General features: G+C 39.1%; 1 protein-coding gene and 1 long non-coding RNA gene across 2 annotated transcripts in view; one reads left to right on the top strand and one right to left on the bottom strand.

Annotated features, from left to right (window-relative positions):
• Positions 1–1504: 1504 nt before the first annotated feature.
• Positions 1505–22576, bottom strand: part of LOC133226743 (uncharacterized) — a 21315-nt gene continuing 243 nt past the window's right edge. The window contains exons 2-3 of the long non-coding RNA XR_009729620.1: positions 2238–2309; positions 1505–1901 (exon numbers count right to left, since the gene is read on the bottom strand). This is a non-coding gene — a long non-coding RNA (uncharacterized LOC133226743). The remainder of the gene's footprint in view (positions 1902–2237; positions 2310–22576) is intronic.
• Positions 10670–11680, top strand: LOC133261267 (olfactory receptor 52B6). Its single transcript, XM_061439772.1, has one exon. The coding sequence runs from the start codon at positions 10670–10672 to the stop codon at positions 11678–11680; it is 1011 nt and encodes a 336-aa protein (XP_061295756.1).

Raw genomic sequence — 22576 nt, 5'->3', positions numbered from 1 at the left:
TCTAAATATCCTGTCAACTCTTCAGTTCTCTAAGACTCATTGTTTTCTGCCAATTCCTGACCAGCTACTGCACTTTAAAATCATATCATTCCCCAGCTGCTGGAACACAGTCATCTGAGGACTGGCTCTGCTGACTCTCCATTCTCCTTCAGTCTCTATATCTCATTTGCTGGCTCATATGATCCTTTTTTGAAATTCCTGTTTGGTCTGACTATTCCATTTCTTTTCCTCCCTCTCAAGTCATCTTCATCACTAATTAGAAACATAGAATAATTCTTCCAATGTCTTGCAAGTCCCTTCATCACCTTATGCTGTCAGATTTCTCTTTTGAAAATATGAAATTTTTAAGACACTACTCCTTAAAAGGTATTCATATAGGCCCCTCCATAATTTTCCATCATCCCTACATTTAATCACATATATTTCTATGCTTTCCAGAAATGCAATCTTGTCTACTTATTGCTCCTGATCCTTACAAGTGCCAATGATTCTAAGAAACCTTCTCTAGTATAGCTGAACCATACAGTCTACTTCCCTGCTTATATAATCACAGTTATTAATCATTTTACCAAACAATCAGGTAGTTAAATCTATGCATTATTTTCTTATTTATTTTCCTAGATCATCTTTCCTAGATATGTAGCCATCCTTCATTAATGATTGAAAACTCTTCTTAAGGACACATTTTCTGTCTGAATGTGTCTATTCAGACTGGGAGGAGGTAAGGTTTCACATAGAATAACCATTCATACAGTCTCAGTAGTAAAATTGATATTTTAAGTCTGCCATTGTTTACTTATTTTTTTTCTGATTTTTTTACAAGAAACCTTTCCCTTAGACCAAAAGAGGTGTGTGTGTATACACACAGAGAGGATTTAGTCTTTTACACAGAAGTCACTATTCTGACTTCTGACCTTTGTAGTCACATATTTCTCTCTGATTATAATCTTTTCAATCTCCCTCTCCATTTATAAAAATCATTGCAATTGCATTGCATTAGATAATCCAGTATAATCCCTCCATTTTTAAGTCAGCTGATTATCAAGCATAAATCTTCTTTAACTTGTAAATAATATATGCACAGTTTCCAAGAGTTAGAATGTGCATATCTTTGAGCGGCCAGCCACTACTCTGTCTACCACAGGACCTTTTATACGATCTGGATCTCTCCCAGTCTACCACCCCAAGACTTGTAGCACCATTCCCACACTCAGGTAACATTCACAGGCCTCTGATTTTGAGGTTAGTGCTGAGTTAGAAAGTCAGGAGAGAGGTTGTCACGGAGAACTCCAAGGGTAATAACAGCAAGATGCAGGAAAGATCAATTGAGGAAGATGTATAAAAAGAAAAAGAAGGGTACCCAGGTCAGAAGATGAAGCTTGGGGAGAAACAAATTTAATTCCAGCCAGGAAAGACAAACACATATGGTTGGCATGACTTTTACCTCATGGTGGTTTGCTCAGGGGATGGATAGCAGGGACTCTGAAAAATGAGTGCTCTAAAAGTAGGGGGATTCCCGGGACTTCAGTTCCAAGTCAGTACTATTAGTATCTAATTGTCTATCATTTTCGTAGTCTATAAATGATAGCATTCACTCATAGGATACGATTCTAGGTTTTCTTTTCAGTTTATTTTTAGTTGGAAGATATTTGCTTTACAATGTTATGTTGGTTTCTGCCGTACAACAATGTGAATCAGCCATAAGTGTGAAGTGTTAGTTGCTCAGTCGTGCCTGACTCTTTGTGACCCCATGAACTGCAGCCCACCAGGCTCCTGTGTCCATGAGATTTTTCAGGCAAGGATACTGGACTGGGTTGCCATTTCCTTCTCCAGGGAATCTTCCCAACCCAGAGATCGAACCCAAGTCTCCTCCACTGCAGGCAGATTCTTTACCGACTGAGCTATGAGGGAAGCCAAATCAGCCATAAGTATACATATATCCCCTCCGTCTTGAATCCCTCTCCCACCTACCCCTCATGCTACCCCATAGGTTGTCACAGAGCACTGCGTTGAGCTCCCTATGTTATACAGCAACTTCCCACTAGCTGTCTGTACTACATATAGTAATGCATATGTTTCAGTACTACCTCTCAATTTGTCCCCCCTCTGAGTTTTAGACAGAGGCGAGAAACCAAAATGTGCTAGGATTCTTCAGAGTATGGCTTGTGTAGACTAGCCATTTATAGACAATCAAAAAACACTTTTTGAAAGAATAATGAATTAAAGTAGATAGGCACCTGGATCTGAATCAGAAGAACAGTATGATGATGACATTGCAAATTCTAGGTCCCAGAAGATGCTTTTAGGAACTGTTGGAGAAAAGACAGTTGATTGGTTAGGGATGCTAGTTAGTTCCAGAAGATATGGTTGCAGGACAGACGTGACTATCAGTCTTTCAAAGTCCTCCAAATTCTGATTCATTTGGTTTCTCGGCCCCAACTACTCCATAAGTGAGGGTCTTTCTGGATCATTGCATCATCTTCTATTTCACTGAATGAGACTTTCTGGTCTCTACGTGTTACTGTAATGAGATATTTTTTGGACTGAAAAAACTCAGTGACTTCTGAGCAAGATGAGGTAAACTTTTATTACACAAACCACTCCCTTAGGTCATTGTCTGTTTAGTATACGCCTACCACATGGCTGGAGATGAATTATTAACATCCAGCTACTTATGGTAGAAACCTAAACACTCTTGACATCCTTTTTTCTCACTTACCATACTTTCATTTTATTGATTATGTTAATGTTTTGCAAAAAAAAAAAAAAAACTATCATAGATCCCAGTGTCATACAGAGACCTTTCATACTTGAATTGTATTTTATAACAGTGTAATGGATATATAATGCAGACCACACTTTACATATTGCAGAAAGGGCTGAAATACATTGTAGTTTTGTATTGCTAACTATTCTTTGCATTTTACTATAAATGCAAAGGTATATCAAGTCCAGAATATTATAAGGAGAAACAGAACAGAGTGGCTATATGCTTGTTGGCTTGGTGTATCAATTAAGATAGATTTTTTAAAAAGGATAAAATAAAATTCTGCTTCCCTAAAAATTACCTATTCTTTTGACTCTGGCCATGTGAGTGAGTTCATGAAGATCTCTCAGTTCCTTACATGAAACTGTCTTTCTCTCATTTCAATATGTCACAGTTGATATTTCATGGCAAAAAAATCAAACTGAGCTCACAGTAACAACAAATTCATCCATTTTAACAATGTAAAAAATATAACATTTTAAAATAAAAGCATATAACATATATACAAAAGAGCTATTTTTTAAAATAAAATTAAAATATTAAAAGACTGAAAACATTTATGAACTAAACTGTTGCATCCAAAAGAGTCTGAGGAGACATGAAATTAAATGTAATGAGGTTTCCTGGGTGAAATTCTGGAACAACAACAAAAAAAGAACATTAAGTAAAAACTAAAGAAATCTGTCATTTCTGTATGGGCTAAAATGTACTGTCTCTGACCCAGAAGTTTTGTGTTTTTTACCAGCCTCATGAAACTGTAACAGACTAACTTGCTGTCTTGCAAGTAGAGTACAATTTCAGACACTTACAGTTCTTGACACAGACTATTTGATAAGATGTCCCTAAGAAACAGTGAGTCACAGAAATAGAAACTATCTTTACTATTGACTGTCCTCTCTATTAAACCAAGAAGATTATAATTCTTTGGAACACATATTCTTAATTATAAAGTGATTGTTGTAAATGCAGCAGATATATGCCATTCTAGAATGCTATACCAAAATAAGTAATATTAAGATGCAGCTCTTCTGAAAAAACATGAGTTATTTCCTGAACTTACAAAACATATACTAAATGTTCAAAAGATATTAATTACTGTTAGCTGTTGTATATAAAAAAAGATATATATGAATGCATAAATTCTATAGTCTATTATTGATATTCTATAAATGTATCTATATAAATAATCTTAAAGAATTACATACCAATATTCTACTGCAAATACACTATAAACAGAATATATACTTCTGATACAAATTATATCAGAAATTGACTTCGGTTAACATATTTTTAAGGGCTTCTCTGGTGGCCTAACTGGTAAAGAATCCGTCTGTAATGCAGAAGACCTGGGTTCGATCCCTTAGTTGAGAAGATCCCCTGGAGAAGGGAAAGGCCACCGACTCCAGTATTCTGGTCTGGAGAATTCCATGGACTGTATAGTCCATGGGGCCGCAAAGAGTTGGACACGGCTGAGCAACTTTCACTCTTGCCATATATTTACCTTAATTAATACTAATGCATCAATATTGGCTCATTGATTATAACAAATGTGTCATACTAATGTAAGATGTTAATAATATCTTTATCATAAATTACAGGACTCTGTATTCTATAAAATGTCTGGAATGGGTAAACCTATCAAAAACAAATTAGCATTTCCAGGAACTGACAGGAATAAGGTCTGAGCTGTGACTACTCTCAGGCATGTCAATTATTTGCAGGGTATAGTAAATGTTCTGGGAATAGGGGCCATGATTCAACAAACCTGTGAATATACTAAAAGCCACTGAATTGTATATTTTAAAAAGGTGAATTTTATCTCAATTGACAAATAAAATTAAGTAAATCTTGGCTCCAAAAGAGGAGTCATTCTAAGTGTGGAAGATCCTAAGACAGATTAATACTATTTCCTATCTCCTGAATTCTAGTCTCTGCTATCTCTGTTTTATTTCTAGTATTCTAATTCCACTCTTATCGTTCTGTCCAAATTCACCAAAGTACTATTTCATTTGGAAAGTCTTTTCACCTTCATTGTCTCAAGCAGCACCCACAATAAACTCATACACATGCCCTCCCACACACACAAGTGTACACACACACTCATCCTTTACAGCTTGAACTGCAATTTGACACTCTGTGAAGCCTCTCTTAGAAACACCAGGCAGAATTATTCTTTTAGCCTCTGACTCCCACAGCATGGTATACCCACTGTTTTATTATAATTACTGATAGCTTCTCATGGTAAGAGGGCACAATTCCTTCCTCTCTTGACTTAAAATGCTAACTCAAAGAAAGGGTCAAGCCTTGTCAGATTTTTAAAAAATCACACAATATTCATTTAAAAATTTTTTTAAGTTTGGCCACATTCTAATTCCCTGACCAGGGATCAAACACACTTGATCCCCTGAAGGGGAACCACAGCATCTCAACCACTGGATTGCCAGGTAAATTCCCCTTTGTCAGATTTTTGAACGAGCAATCACTACATACTCTTTCTTTTAGGATGACATATGAATATACTAGACTTTTAGAGACAGTGGAGGAGTGATGAGAAAGCACGAAGGTGAAGTACAAACATGGATTTGAAAAAAAAAAAAAAAGGTGATGAATAAAAGAAGCCTAAGAGGAAATGCTTTAGGAAGGACAATGGAAAGAGAGAGAGAGAAGGGGTAGGATTAAAAGTGTGAAAGAGTTCTAGTATTGGAATGGGTAATACAAAAACAAGTTCAATGAAACATTCAGGCTAAGAGCCTCAGAGCTGGTGCTGACCACCTCCTCTTAGATGCCCAGATTATCTGTCAATGGCTCTCTTCCATCTAGCTCTATACCATATTCCTATGTGCCTTAGATCATGTTGAACAGAGGCATATTGGTCCAAATGGTATACAGGATAAGTTGGAGCTGAGGAAAGGAATGACAGAGAGGGTGGAGAATCTGTGCTCCCAAAGGAGACGAGGGAATAAACACCATATGAGGCAAAGTGTGAGCTTCAATTCTATATATTAAAGAAGCCTAAGTTGTACATGAAATACTGAAGCAACTGTGAGTCTGAGAAGGTTGCCTTGGGAAGGTAAGTTTGGATTAGATATTTCAGGATGGAGAGAAGGCTATTACTATGAAGGAATGGATGCAGAATAGGAACCAGGTAAGTGGAAAGTTTTGTGTCAGTGTTCAAGGAGGAGTAGAGGGCTGATGGAAAAAAAAGTCTAGAGTAGCTGGAGTGAATTGTGTTTTCCTGGGAAGTCAGAAGAGAGAAGGGCAGTTTGGAAGATCACTCTCTAGGTAAGGATAGAGAGGTAGATGACTAAGTGATCTTTGATTCCTGAGGATGATGCAAGAATCATAAATGATATAGAGGTTCTATCCTCAGACATTAAGGAAAAACAAAAATTTATTTTGCTGCATTTGGGGGATCACTTAAAAAGGACAAATTTCCTGGACAGAGCAGTCAGATAAAGGATTCAAAAACAGGTGGGGAAAATTCATTGATATATAAGGGATACTTTTTCTTGCAATTTTGCCAAAGATGACAGAAGCAGGAATCAGTGGGCAAGGAAATGGAAATCAGCTATTTTAAAAGTGAAAGTTCTGAAAACAGAGGTTGCTAGAGAGAAACTTTAAGCAGAGTGGTTGGAGTTGCTCTGGTTTGTTTGGTTGCTTGGTTTGGGGATGTGGCAACAGCAATAGGTACCTGAATTGGAAGGAAGCAGAAATCACATAAATGAGTGATAGAGAGATAATGTGAACAGAGTCTGCCTATTAGAAGGGGAACTGAAATGACAGAAGAAAATTTTGTGCAGGCGCTGATGTGACTGACAAAGGTGGGTGCATGTAGTAGAGGATGAGCATGTGGAATGATGCTGTAGAAAGAACGAGCACAATGCACACACAAGGAAAGAATGTGAGCACAGAAGATCTATGATTATAAATCCGTGATTTTTACAATATTTGCTTGTGTCCTTCACCGTGTGAACTTCCATGGTTGAGTGGGTGGAAACTTACATATTCTCTTGTTTTCCTTTAACATTTGCTACATGTCAACTCTGTCCCAGACATCAGTGAATAAGATACAGCCCTGACCCTTAGGAAGCTGATAATATATTGAGGCTAAAAATGTTTCAGTGTGATAAATCCTAGAGAGAGAAATACATAACTACAGGGGAATATAGGAGTACAGAGGAAGTACATAACACAGTCTTAGGAAATGAGAAAAGTCTTCTTGAATGAGATATTTAAATTGGCTAGATTAAAGGAGAGGATGGAGATAGAGGGAGTGGAATGTATAAAAGACCACCAAGAAAGAAGAGACACTTCAGAGACATGGATCTTGACCAGTATCAGTGGAGAAAGCATAGACCATGATTCTGTTAGGCAATGGGAAATTAGTATCAGTGATCAAGTAAGCAGAGTACTCAAAATTATCTTTAGGAAATATAATTTATTTATGGAGACTGGTTTAGAGACTAGAAGGACTAAAGGCTAGGATACCAGTTGGGAGGTCTTCAAATAATTAGATCTGGAGCCTGGAAAGCAATATAAATGGCAGTTATAGATTTGGGATGTCTTATTACAAGCAGAGTAAATGAACCTAAGGCAGGTGACAAAATTGGCCAGGTAGATTGAAAAGTAAGGGAAGCACAGAGACAACCATAGAAAGTACTAACACCAAACCCTCCTTCAGGGACAGAGGAGCCCTTCATGAGGATAGAAAGAAAGGTCAGGGGCAAGAGAAGAACCAGTGGAGGGTAAAGACATCAAAGCCAAAAGAAGCATCTACCAAAAAGCGTGACTTTGAAGAAAAGGAGAGAGACAGAACAGAAAGTAGTGAGACAGACTAGGTGAATAAGAAATTTTACTGTAGCTGCTAAAGTTCTTGTTTGCTTTTAAGACTAAAAATATATGAATGTTCATAAATAATCCTGATTCAGGAAATTAGGAGTAACTACTGATAAATAAGAGAAGGGATAACTGATGGAACAAAGTCCCTGAGAAGGTAGGAAAGAAGGTTGATTCAGAGATTAGGTGGGGAAATTATTCTTGAAAATACACATACATACTTTACATATATTTATAGCTTCTCTGGTGGCTCAGACAGTAAAGCATCTGCCTGCAATTCAGGAGACCCAGGTTCAATCCCTGGGTTGGGAAGATCTCCTGTAGAAGGAAATGGCAACCCACTCCAGTACTCTTGCCTGGAAAGTCCCATGGATGGAGGAGCCTGGTAGGCTACAGTCCATGCAGTCACAAAAAGTCAGACATGACTGAAGTGACTTAGCATGCATGCAAGTGAGCATATGCATATGCACGCACTGCCACTTCAGTCATGTCTGACTCCTTGTGACCGCGTGGACTATAGTCTGCCATGACTGAAGTGACTTAGCATGCATGCAAGTGAGCATATGCCTATGCACGCACTGCCACTTCAGTCATGTCTGACTCCTTGTGACCGCATGGACTATAGTCTGCCAGGTTCCTCTGCCCATCGAATTCTCCAAGCAAGAATGCTGGACTGGGCAGCCATTTCCTCCTCCAGGGGATTTTCCCTACCCAGGAATCAAACCTGGGTCTCTTGCCTTGAAGGCAGATTCTTTACCATCTGAGCCACCAGGGAAGCCACACATATGCATATATTTATGGGGGTTTTGTGGGTTTTTTGGTGTGTGTATATGTGTATCCAGCTTGTTTCAAAAATTACTTGAGATAAGGCACAAAATTAAAATGGCAACTGTGTGAGGTAATGGGTATGTTAACTAACTTGGTTGTAGCAATCATTTCATATTGTATACATATGTTATCATGCTGTATACCTTAAATATACACCATTTTTATTTGTTGATTATATCTCAATAAAGCTGGAAAATTAAATTTTAAAGCTATATATTTATTTTGAGAAAATTGATGTTTTAACAATCAATTGGGTTTTCCATTCTGTGTACATGGTACACTTCTCAGTCATGTCCATCTCTTTGTGACCCCATGGGCTGCAGTCTGCCAGGCTTTTCTGTCCACGGGGATTCTCCAGGCAAGAATACTGGAGTGGGTTGCCATGCCCTCCTGCAGGGGATCTTCCCAATCCAGGGACTGACCGCAGGTCTCCCACATTGCAGGCAGGTTCTTTACTGTCTGAGCCACCAGGAAAGCCCAAGAATATTGGAATGGATAGCCTATCCCTTTGCCAGGGGATCTTCCTGACCCAGGAATCAAACCAGGGTCTCCTGCATTACAGGTAGATTCTTTACCAGCTGAGCTACCAGGGAAACCCTATACTTCTCCATTTATTTTCATTAAAAAAAAATTCTTCTAGCAATATTTTGCAATTCTTAGTGCAGAGGCTTTGAAAATTTGAGTTAAATATAAAAAGAAAATTTTCAATTTAGTCTTATAGTTGTTTGCTGCTAGTATAAAAATATAATTGATTTATATTGTCTTTGTACTCTCTAAATAAATACATAGATAAGGGAGCTTTCTCATGCCTAGGTAAAGTAAAATATAGTTCTAAGAGAGGAGATATTGAAATGCAAAAAAGACATCATCACTGCTTCCTCTGACAGTGGAGGAAAGGAGACACGGACACTTACAGAGATAAGACAAATTTACAGGAGTGGAATAATAAGATGAGGAGTTGGCTCCTGACAGTCTTTAAGTTTCAGTTAGGTAGGAGGGACATTCAGCTGAGAAGAAGGAATTTGGGCAGCAGTTAAAAGCTTTATAGTCGTGAGAATAATTTAATAGGACTGAGGGGGCAAGTGGTCTAACATGTTAAAGACCACTGATACGACTGTGTCATTTTCTTCACATCCTGACTAGTTAAAGCTTTGGTTTTCCCAGTAGTCATGTATGGATGTGATATTTAGACTATAAAGAAAGCTGAGTGCTGAAGAATTGATGCTCTTGAACTGTGTTGCTGGAGAAGACTCTTGAGAGACCCTTGGACAGCAAGGAGATCCAAACAGTCCATCCTAAAGAAAATCAGTCCTGAGTGTTCATTGGAAGGACTGATGCTGAAGCTGAAACTCCAATACTTTGGCTACCTGATACGAAGAACTGACTCATTTGAAAAGACTCTGATGCTGGGAAGGATTGAAGGTGGGAGGAGAAGGGGATGACAGAGGATGAGATGGTTGGATGGCATCACCGACTCAATGGACAGGAGTTTGAGTAAGCTCTGGGAGCTGATGTTGGACAGGGAGGCCTGGCGTAGTGCAGTCTATGGGGTCGCAAAGAGTCAAACACGACTGAGTGACTGAACTGACTATGTGAGTTGAGGGAAGCACCAGTTAGATTTATATGAAGTTTAAGTATTTTCCCAGAGAATGCAGCAGAAACTAATTGGGATGGAGAAGTTATCAGTCCTGTGAGACAGACATCTAGACTAGAAAGGGAAGAAAGTAAAGACATTCTTACAACATTGGTTCATAAACGTTAGCTGTAATCAGAATCACCTTGTGATCTTGCTAAAATAGAGACTGCTGCTCCAGTTTCTGATTCATTAGGTGTGTGGCAGGGTCCAAGAACCTACAAGTTCCCTGGTGATGCTGACGATGCTAGCCTGGGGATGGCACTTTAAGAAGCATTGCTCCACAGCTCCACACCTTCCTTCATATTCTAGGTGATAGCACCACACTTCAGAGCCACAGTGTTTTCAAACTCAGAAGATGCCTGAAAGTCTTATAGCCAAATGGGGTAGAGGGTCTGAATGACGACACTGAGACTGTCTGTGGACAGGATCTAGAACTGTGTACTTTGCACAGACATTGGGTGTGATTTCCTATAGAGAATATGCATGTGTGCAGAACCCATCATGGTTGTAGGATCTGTGAGTGTGTGCAGACCTGGTGGCTGATTGCAAACCTTTATGTGCACTCTGCTAATAAATACAAAGTCTGATGCTATTTTTCCCCTATGGCACAGGTGAGATCTCTGCAGAAAATTATGGCCTTTTTGTCTGCTAACAACACAGCTGCTGTGAACAACTCTGATACTCGCCTGGCGGGCTGCTTCCTTCTTGGCATCCCTGGGCTGGAGGACCTACACATCTGGCTCTCAATCCCCTTCTGCACCATGTATGTAGCTGCCCTGGCAGGCAACAGCATTTTAATTTGTGTCATCCTCTCCCAGCCAAGCCTGCATGAGCCCATGTACATATTCCTGTCCATGTTGGCCAGTACTGATGTCTTACTCTCCACATCCACCATGCCCAAAGCCCTGGCCAACTTCTGGCTAAGTTCTACCCACATTTCCTTTGATGGCTGCCTAACCCAGATGTTCTTCATCCACTTCCTTTTTGTGGCTGAGTCTGCAGTCCTCCTGGCCATGGCCTTTGACCGCTATGTGGCCATCTGCTCCCCTTTGAGATATGCCACAATCCTCACCAGCACAACCATTGGGAAGATCGTGGCTGCCACACTGGCCCGCAGCTTCATCATCATGTTTCCATCTATCTTTCTCCTCAAGCGCCTGCACTACTGCCGGGTCAATATCATTGCGCACACATTTTGTGAGCACATGGGCATTGCCCGTCTGTCCTGTTCTGATATCTCCATCAACGTCTGGTATGGCTTGGCAGCTGCTCTGCTCTCCACTGGCCTGGACATCATCCTTATTGCTGTTTCCTACATTCACATCCTCCGAGCTGTCTTCCACCTCTCCTCTCAAGATGCCCGGTCCAAAGCCCTGAGCACTTGTGGCTCCCACATCTGCGTCATCTTACTCTTCTACATCCCTGCACTCTTTTCTGTCTTTGCCTATAGGTTTTGGGGGAGACACATCCCACGCTATGTTCATATCCTCCTGGCTAATCTCTATGTGGTCATCCCACCTATGCTCAATCCCATTATTTATGGAGTGAGGACCAAGCAGATATTGGAAGGGGCTAAACAGCTGTTTTCATATCTTATCAAAGAATCTAAATAAATGCTCCCGACTTGACTTCAACTTAATTCCTTTCTATATGTCTCCTCATCTCTACATCTTCCATTTATCCCTGTGTTATTATCATCCATATTCCAATAATGTAAATATATGTTCTACTCAAATCCACATTTGACTTGGAAATCTATAGTAATACCCAACCCCCTTTCTTCCATCTATTATTCAAATAGCTCCTGATTCCCCTCTAATTCAAGGAAAATCTAATTAGGAGAAATGATCTAACTTACCTGAAATCTACCATATAAATAGGACTTTTCTCTATCTATTTTCATTTTCTCCTTGATGTGGTAATTAATCACACATATAATTTTTTCATTTAGATTTTCCAGTTCAACATCTTTCTCACAATGGGAACCCCTGAAAACTGTCATGCTTATAAATTCACAGTCCCTTCGGATATTTCTTTTTATTATCAGCTGTACATGTCCATAATTACACGTTTAAATATCCAAGTTCAGAGATGCTAACACAGCATCATAGTAGGTGAAATAAACACATCCATTTATCACCAACTAAATGTGGCTCTGCTGGATCATGGAAAAAGGAAGAGAGTTCCAGAAAAACATCTATTTTTGCTTTATTGACTATGCCAAAGCCTTTGACTGTGGATCACAATAAACTGTGGAAAATTCTGAAAGAGATGGGAATACCAGACCACCTGACCTGCCTCTTGAGAAACCTGTAGACAGGTCAGGAAGCAACAGTTAGAACTGGATATGGAACAACACACTGGTTCCAAATACGAAAAGGAGTACATCAAGGCTGTATATTGTCACCCTGCTTATTTAACTTCTATGCAGAGTACATCATGAGAAACGCTGGGCTGGAAGAAGCACAAGCTGGAATCAAGATTGCTGGGAGAAATATCAATAACCTCATATATGCAGATGACATCACCCTTATGGCAGAAAGTGAAAAAGAGCTAAAGAGCCTCTTGATGAAAGTGAAACAGGAGAGTGAAAAAGTTGGCTTAAAACTCAATGTTCAGAAAACGAAGATCATGGCATCTGGTCCCATCACTTCATGGGAAATAGATGGGGAAACAGTGGAAACAGTGTCAGACTTTATTTTCTGGGGCTCCAAAATCACTGCAGATGGTGATTTCAGCCATGAAATTAAAAGACACTTACTCCTTGGAAGGAAAGTTATGACCAACCTAGATAGCATATTCAAAACCAGAGACATTACTTTGCCAACAAAGTTCCATCTAGTCACAGCTATGGTTTTTCCAATGATCATGTATGGATGTGAGAGTTGAACTGTGAAGAAAGCTGAGTGCCAAAGAATTGATGCTTTTGAACTGTGGTGTTGGAGAAGACTCTTAAGAGTCCCTTGGACTGCAAGGGGATCCAACCAGTCCATCATAAAGGAGATCAGTCCTGGGTGTTCCTTGGAAGGACTGATGCTGAAGCTGAAACTCCAATACTTTGGCCACCTCATGTGAAGATTGACTCACTGGAAAAGACTCATAGAGTTGAACATGACTGAGCGACTTTCACTTCACTTCAAATACGAAAATACCATTTCAAAAACTTTTATCAAATAAGCCTGGGCCACTTTTACCTGTTCCAGACAAAGCTTTCCTCAAAATGTAGATAATTGTATAGGAACAGAGTAGTCTTTTCCATCCGAATATGTTTTGTATTTGAAAATTATACTCACAATTAAAATAAGTCAAATACATACTCTTATATAATAGACAGAGACTTACATATTCTTTAATAACTCATTATTTTTCTTGTTCTCAGTGATGTCCTACTCTTTGCAACCCCATGTACTGTAGCTCAACAGGCTCCTCTGTCCATGGGATTTTCCTGGCCAGAACACTGGAGTGGGTTACCATTCCTCCTCCAGGGGATCTTCCTGACCCAAGCATCAAACTTGCATCTTTTGCGTCTCTTGCTTTGGCAGGCAGATTTTTTACTCTTTTCATCCATTTTGTTGGGTCCTGAGAATATGCCTTCGTGTTTATTAGAGTTTTCCTTTTTAATGTTGGTGACTTTGTACCCTGTCTAGAATGCATTCCTTGAGGAAAGAGGTTATTTTGAAAGGTTCTATCACTATTGCTTCAAACATAAGCACCTATACATAGCAATTATGTATTATGTGTGTATGTGCATAACATTTGTATTTTAAAGATTTTTTAATACCACATTTATGCTCAACATTTATTCTTCTTTGAGTGAGCTCCTCTCAGCCCTGGGATTCAGTGTCAAGTAGAAGAAAGAACTGTGCTAGGTGCCAGGATAGTGAGTTAAAGCCAGGATCTACTGCTTATTCAATGAATTCTAGATGTTGCATAGTCCCTGTGAACTTCACTTTCTATTCATCTGCAAAGAAGATGAAGATGACATAAACAGTTCAGTTCAATTGTTCAGTCATGTCTGACTCTTTGCAACCCCATGGACTGCAGCATGCCAGGCTTTCCTGTCCATCACCAAATCCCAGAGCTTGCTCAAACTCACGTCCATCGAGCTGGTGATGCTATCGAACCATTTCATCCTCTATCATCCCCTTCTCCTCCTTCCTTCAATCTTTCCTAGCATCAGGGTCTTTTCCAAGGGGTGAGTTCTTCACATCAGGTGGCCAAAGTATTGAAGTTTCAGCTTCAGCATCAGTCCTTCCAAGGAACACCCAGGACTGATTTCCTTTAGGATTGACTGGTTGGATCACTTTGCAGTCCAAGGGACTCTCAAGAGTCTTCTCCAGCACCACAGTCCAAAAGCATCAATTCTTTGCACTCAGCTTTCTTTATGGTCCGACTCTCACATCCATACATGACTATTAGAAAATATATTTATTATAGTAAGCATTCAATAAATGTTCAGTTCATTTTTCTTTCCACAATGCTTTCTGCATCCTGAAGACAATATAATGAGAGTTATAGAAAGAAATTATTAGCATTTATCACGTAGAGGAGAAAACAGAAGTTTTGGGTTCTGGATCTTCGTTAGAATTCTGAATCTTCTGTACATTATTTTTTTGACTTTGGGCAAGTTACTTCACTTCTCTATATCTCAACTTTCTCATATTTAAAAGAAAATACTAATAGTACTTTTCTCCTAATGATTTGATGAAAAATATATATTTTATAGTATATATTCACATATATATCATTTAATAGTACTTGGGATATAATAAATGCTTTACAAAATAGCTTTATTTGTATTGTTGCTTTAATTAATAGCTCATCCAACTCAATAGCTCATCACCTCATAATTAATATAAGGTTGTCTTGATTAGAATTGATGCTTTTGAACTGTAGTTTTGGAGCAGACTCTTGAGAGTCCCTTGGACTGCAAGGAGATCCAACCAGTCCATCCTAAAGGAAATCAGTCCTGACTGGAAAGACTGATGTGGAAGCTGAAACTCTAATACTTTGGCCACCTGACGCAAATAACTGACTCATTTGAAAAGACCCTGATGCTGGGAAGGATTGAAGGCAGGAGGAGAAGGGGAGGACAGAGGATGAGATGGTTGGATGTCATCACCGACATGATGGACACGAGTTTGAGTAAGCTCCAGGAACTGGTTGATGGACAAGAAAGCCTGGGGTGCTGCAGTCCATGGGGTAGCAAAGAGTCAGACATGACTGACTGACTGAACTGAACTGAACTGATTATATATATATATTTTATATATTTCATGCAATAAGCTCCAATTTCATTTTTCTAATGAGAAAAAAAAACAATCAAAAAATTTTAGTTTAATGTTTTAACCTAATGTTTACAATAATGGATTACAAACAAATATAATTTTGAAATATCAAAATTAAGTACATTAAAAAATCTCTGAGAGCTTCCCTGGTGCTTCAGTGGTTAACAATCTGCTTTGCAATGCTGCAGGCTCTGGTTCAATCCCTGGTCCCGGAAGAACCGGACATGCTATAGGCATCTAAGCCCATGTGCCACAACTGCTGAAGCCCACCTGCTCTAGAACCCATGCTCCACAGTAAAAGTATGTGTGTTCAGTTGTGTCTGACTCTTTGTGACTCCATGAACTATAGCCTGTCAGGCTCCTCTGTCCATGGGATTATCACAGCAAGAATACTGAAGTGGGTTGCCGTTTCCTGCTCCAGGGGATATTTCCCTTCCAGGGACTGAACCCATGTCTTCTGTGGCTCCTGCATTGGCAGGTGGATTCTTTACCACTGAACCACCAGGGAAGCTTAACTTATTATTAAATACATCTCAATTATGCTTCAGTTCAATTCTTCTAATTATTTTTAATTGGTAAGCATGTTTTTGCTTTAAATTGTGATGGAAAAGTAAAGATCACTGAGGCTGAGCCCTCAGTATCACTATCTATTAGCCTGTTGAATTACTGAAGCCTACTACTCTTTAAGGGCTTCCCACGTACACTAAAAACGACTGAATTGCCCACTGTAAAGTGGTGAATCTTATGTTTTGTGAATCTCAACTTAAAAAGTTAAATAACATGATCAATATCATACAAATAATAAATGATGAGTGTATAGCTTAATGGGGCTTACCAGGTAGTGCTAGTGGTAAAGAACTTGCCTGTCAATACAGGAGACATAAGAAATGTGGGTTTGATCCCTGGGTGGGGAGGATCCCCAGAGGACAGCATGGCAACCCACTCCAGTGTTCTTTCCTAGAGAATCCCATGGACAGAGGAGCCTGGCAGGCTACAGTCCACAGGATGGCAAAGAGTCAGACACGACTGAAGCAACTTAGCATGCACGCATGCACTGTTCTTTAAAATCCTGATACAGTTGTTTCTTGCTTAGAACACACATTTGTTCCTCTTCCCACTTTCTGATTCATGGTGCAGCATTCTAGACTTGGAATGACTGAACGTATTTGAATTCACGTTATAGGAGGTTTTTCTGGCTCCTCCTGCCACTTCCCCAGCCCCAGAAGCTTTTCTTATTTTCTGTTTTCTTCTGCACATGCAGGTATAGGCGAGTGAAGCCAGGAGGCCTTCATCCTCCCTTCAAAGGGTTTTACCTCCTCCACCAGACTTCAGTAGTTGGCTGATGTTGGATAAAGATGTGTAGAGAATTTTGCAGGTTTAAAATGTAACCCAAGTTTGCGGAGAAAGCATAGAAAAGCTGATCTCTGGCCATGAAGTGGTTGTGTAAATAAAGGCCATTCATTGTCCACCAGACCCTGGCCCAGGAAGCTAAATGGGATAGGAGAGGCAGCTTCTTGGATTAAGGCATTAATTCCTTGAATAAAGGAATTTAGTCATGAGGTAAGAGGAGACTGAGAGGCCCGCAGCTCACATTTCTTTCTCTTTCTGCTGCAGGAGTCCAGTTTCTTTTCTTTAATTTAAATTAGCACTTTATTGAAATATAATTTATATACCATATACTACCTAAAAAGAGATACCTTTTTTCCTACTGTCTCCTAGGTCTGACTCAGGAGATAACTGATATACCACACTAGCACACCATTGTCTCAGATATCAATCTGTCCTGGTTTTACTTCTTGAAGTCTCTGGATATAATAAGTGCAGAACATCTTGTTGAACAGCAGTACAATTCTCAGTATTATAGAGTTCAATTTGTCTCAAGTCTTTCTTATAGTTCAAAGGAACATAGAGTCTTTGCCTCCTCAGCTAAACCCAAAGCTTCATAAAGGACAAATCACCCTGCCATTCTGAGTAGAGGAAGTGAGTAGAGGAAGAGTTAAAAGAAGTCAGAGAAGGACAATCTCACTAGCCTGACAATAACTCCACAGGAGAGGCTTTTATAGTGAGTGACTAAGTATGGAAAAACTCTAGAAATTCCATGATCTAGGGTATGGATCTTATACGGCCTGAGGGCAAGACTTGAGTTCTTTCAACAGTGATGGAAAGCTTGGCTCATAATACTACAACTCCCACAATGGTTCCCTCAGAATAGGGCTTCCCTCATAGCTCAGTTAGTAAAGAATCTGCCTGCAATACAGGACACCTGGGTTTGATTCCTGGGTCGTGAAGATCCCCTGGAGAAGGAAATGGCAACTCGTTTCAGTATTCTTGCCTGGAGAATCACATGGACAGAGGAGCCTAGCAGGCTACAGGCCATGGGATCACAGGAGTCTGACATGACTTAGATACTAAACCACCACCACAGACTGGTTCAGAATTTGAATGGCATGTGAGTCAAAGCACCCCAACAATGAAATCAACAGGCAGAATTTAACGGCTCAGACTGTAATTCCTACAGCCCAATAACCAAGTTTTCAGTAATAAAATATGAGGACTTAGAAAAAGAATTACCAATCCTGAGACTTTTTTTACTCCACCTTCCCCACTGACTTTGAGAACATACCAAACTCGCTTACCATAGATACTTGCTCACTCCTACTGATCATGAATCCTTAATACTCAGCTCAGTGACCTGTATCTGCTAACTGCTCAGTAATGCATCTTCACTACCCTGAGTCCCACAAGGGCTCACTGTGAACTGTGATATAGTTCACCAGGCAAAGTGGCTGACACTTCCCACCCCAAACCCATCCATATATTCCTTTCTGGTTTCCGTCCTGTGGGAGAAAAGAAAAACAGGTTCAATCTGGAAATCACAGAACGTTGCCCCCTTTCAGAAAGGTTTAGTATTACAGTCATAAAAGCAAGATCAGGGTCCAGGCAGATAATTCTAGTGAACCAACAGGGGTCAAGAGAAGATAAAAAAATAATAACTCCAGGTTGCAGAGTCTGACAGACTTGTAGGAGACAAAGAGGAGTCTATATTATTTTCTTTCTGTGATCTGATCCCTGAAAAGGAAGTCATGTACTTCCTTCCACAAGCCAATTCTGAATAATTAGTACATTATTCTACACTGTAGATATACACATATGAATACAGAAATGATCCCTGGCCTTGAAGAGTTCAATATGTTATTCTTCAGCCTCTTGTTTCCCATCATTCCATACATAACTCCTTAGGGATATAATTGCATTTTGTGGCTTGAACACTTGTACAGTGTGTTGACTCACAAATCTGTAGTAAAATCTAGTGACTACATTTTACTTGGAACTCAGTTTTTTAATCTTATCTGAATGATATTCAAGATATGCTAGTTTGGTTTAAAAAACAACAACAAATGTGCATTTTTTCCCCCCAGAAAATTGCTTTGTCTCCGTAATTCCTCACCTTGTGAACAGCTTCACTGTCTATCCAATGGCTTAATGTAAAAATCAATCTTAAGAAATTTGGGATTAAAATATACACACTACTGTATATATGGAGAAGGCAATGGCACACCACTCCAGTACTCTTGCCTGGAAAATCCCATGGATGGAGGAGCCTGGTAGGCTGCAGTCCATGGGGTCGCTGAGAGTCGGGCATGACTGAATGACTTCACTTTCACTTTTCACTTTCATGCATTGGAGAAGGAAATGGCAACCCATTCCAGTGTTCTTGCCCGGAGAATCCCAGGGACGGGGGAGCCTGGTGGGCTGCCGTCTATGGGGTTGCACAGAGTTGGACACTACTGAAGCGACTTAGCAGCAGCAGCAGCAGCAGCACTGTATATATAATAGGTAACCAACAAGGACCAACAGGGAACCACACTAAATATCTTGTAATAACCTATAATGGAGGGGAATGTAAAAAAAGAATATATACATAAAACATACATATGTGTTGTCTGTATATTTATATATATGGGCTTCCCTGGTGGCTCAGACGGTAAAGAATCAGCCTGCAATGCAGGAGACCTGAGTTTGATCCCTGGATTGGGAAGATCCCCTGGAGAAGGGCATGGCAACCCTCTCCAGTATTCTTTCCTGGAGAATCCTCATGTACATGGGAGCCTAGTGGGCTACAGTCTATGGGGTTGCAAAGAGTTGGACATGATTGAGAGACTAAGCACAGCACAGCATATATATATATATATATATAGCTGAATCACTTTGCTGTACATCTGAAACACAGCATTGTAAATTAACTATATTTCAACAAAAATTTTAAATAGAAAAAATCAATTTCAGATTCCTCCTTCTGCCTTCCTCCAATATGCTGCCATTAGTGGGCCTAATCATTCCATCTTAGCAACTTGTTTTATCAGTTCCTTCATATTTTCACTCTACTGCTTTAGTTTCATCTGGACTGTTTCAATAGTCATTGATCTCCTTGATTTCAGCATTGGGCATTTCCAAGTCCCCAGCTATCCAGCTACCCTCGGATCTATCCAAAATACAAATAACTGAATTTTCCATTGCCTGTGAGAGAATAAAATCAAACCCCATGGAATAGATTAATCGGGCTTCCCAGGTGGTGCTAGTGGTAAAGAATCTGCCTGCCAATGCAGGAGACATAACAGACAGGTTTGATCCCTGGGTTGGGAAGATCCCCTGGAGGAGAGCATGGCAACCCACTCCAGTATTCTTGCCTGGAAAATCCCATGGACAGAGAACCCTCATGTGCTACAGTGCCTACATAGGGTTGCAAAAAGTCAGACACAACTGAAGGGACTTAGCACACACACCCAATAGGAAATAGATGAGCAGATACGTTACAGGACAACAGCTATTCATTACCTGATCTGCCAGTTAATTTTAGGCAAACGATGTAAATCGGGGGTCTCAGAGTTTCTTTGTAAAGCAGGTATTTCACCTTTCACTAACTTCTCTGTGATAAATTGTATTTCAAGTGTAAAAATCAAATCTATAGTCACATGAAGATATCTTTTTAAGGGGTGGGGGTGAGTGGATTGGGCTTGAATAAAGTAGGGATTCAAAAATGTGGAATAGAGTGAAGGAAATAAGAAAGATCAAGGAAAACTTATTAGGAGAACTTGAAAGATAGACATTCTAAAAGCAGCAGTGTAACTTCTACCTTGAAATTCTGGAATAGCTATTCTCAAAAGAAAAACAATTCAGAAAAAGAAAACGCAAGTTGTATTTAATGGAATGTTATAAACTCTTTGGTTTATTAATCCTCATGTTTTAAAAAAACCTTTTGATGAAATGAATTTTGAGTTAATTCCTGAGCTAGATATCATCCTTCTTTTGAATCTATTCCTTGCTAGATACTGGTCTTCTTTAATAACAAGGCTCTCTTGAACTATCTTTTTGGCTTTTTGCTCTGTTCCTTCAAGATACTTTCCCTGGAATATGTTTCTTCAGTGGGCTCCTTTGAATATCAGCTCACATTTCTCTTCTTACTCGTATTTTTCATCTCTTAATTTTACCTTTTCTTCTGAATAGACGTCATTAACAGAGCAAAAGATCTGGCTATACGTCGTGATTCACTTATCCTTAATTTCCACCTACACTTTGTCATCAATTTCAGGAAGAGAAAACCAATTATTAACAAATTCATTGTCTTCTATCTATACTCAGTAGAATCTAGTTCAGCAATTTTCCTCCAAATTAAAGCAATAGTTAGACATTTATTTTCCCTGGATTTAGGCATTGTCTGTCACCTCCAGACCTCTTCAACCTGATCAGTGCTGCCAGGTGATCTTTTCTTACATAACATTTAGACACTGAAAATATTTCATTCCCAACTACACCCTACCATCTCTCTCTCTTTCACACACACACACACACACACACACACAAAACTCCTTAATGATTTCCCAACAATGTCAAGACAATTCAATGAGGAAAGAATATGTTCCTGAGACAACAGGCTATCCACACTCAAAAGAATAAAACAGAACCTCTATCTCACACAGTAAAAGTGAACTTAAAATAGCTCATAGCTCTAAGTATAAGAGTTAAATTATAAAATCTTTAGAAAAAAATATAGGAGAAAGTCTTCATGACTTTGGGTTAGGCAAAAGCTTCATAGACATGACATCAAAAGTACAAGTGACAAAAAAAATGGACTTCATCAAAATTAAGAATCTAATCCTCAAAGGATGCAATCAAGAAAATGAAAAGACTATCCTTAGAATGGTAGAAGATATTTACAAATCACAAAACTCATAAAAGACTTGTATTTAGAATATATGAAAATCTCAGAAAAAGACAAATAACCCAATTATAAAAAGGATCAAGGACATGAATAGACATTTCTCAAAAAAGGTACACAGATAGTAAAGTGTATGAAACGATGATAAACACTATTAGTCCTTAGGGAAATGCAAATTAAAATAATGATGAGATAGCACTTCACACGTTACTATAAGAGAAAACAAAACATAATAACAAGTACAGGCAAAGATGTGGAGAAACTGAAACCTTTCTTACAAAGCTGGTGGGAATGCAAAATATTACAATCACTTTGGGAAACAGCCCAGAATTTCTTCACAAAAGTAAATACATGATCCAGCAATTCTATTCTTAGGTGTATACCCAAGAGAAATAAAAAGCCTATGTTTATTTAAAACAAAAAATTTGTACAAGAAAATTCATAGACACATTATTCAGAACAGCCAAAAAGTAAAAACAATCCAAATGTCTAAAAACTGATGAACAAAATGTGAAAAACCCATCCAACAGAGTATTACTCAGGCGTCAAAGGAACAAAATACTCATACAAGATACAACATGGATGAACCTAGAAAATATTATGTTGAATCACAGAGCCCTCTGCTCTGACTTTTATCTGGACACCCTCATAGGTCCAGGCCCTCCTTCCCCTAACTGCCTTCCCAGACCAAGTCAGTTTCCTTGGGGCAGAAAGTTTAACCTTTTTTTTCTTCTCAGAATTGCTGTGCTATCAAACCCCTACAGTTGAAGTTCCCGAAGGTTCATAAAGCTTGCTTGTATTCCTGAGGACTTAAGAAACATTTAGTCTCTCAGTTATATCAATTAAAATTAGATACAAAGTTATATCTGTAATACAAGTTCCAACTATATTTGTAATTTTAAATTGATAAACTCTAATGATCTTTTTGCAAAGCATGCCATTATAATGCCAAATTGTTACCTTTCCTTATTCGTATAACTTTATAAATACTTTTATTCAGACAT

Source organism: Bos javanicus, chromosome 15 (assembly GCF_032452875.1).
Source record: "Bos javanicus breed banteng chromosome 15, ARS-OSU_banteng_1.0, whole genome shotgun sequence".
In the NCBI taxonomy this organism is placed as follows: Eukaryota; Metazoa; Chordata; class Mammalia; order Artiodactyla; family Bovidae; genus Bos; species Bos javanicus.
This window is presented reverse-complemented; position numbering and strand designations above follow the sequence as displayed.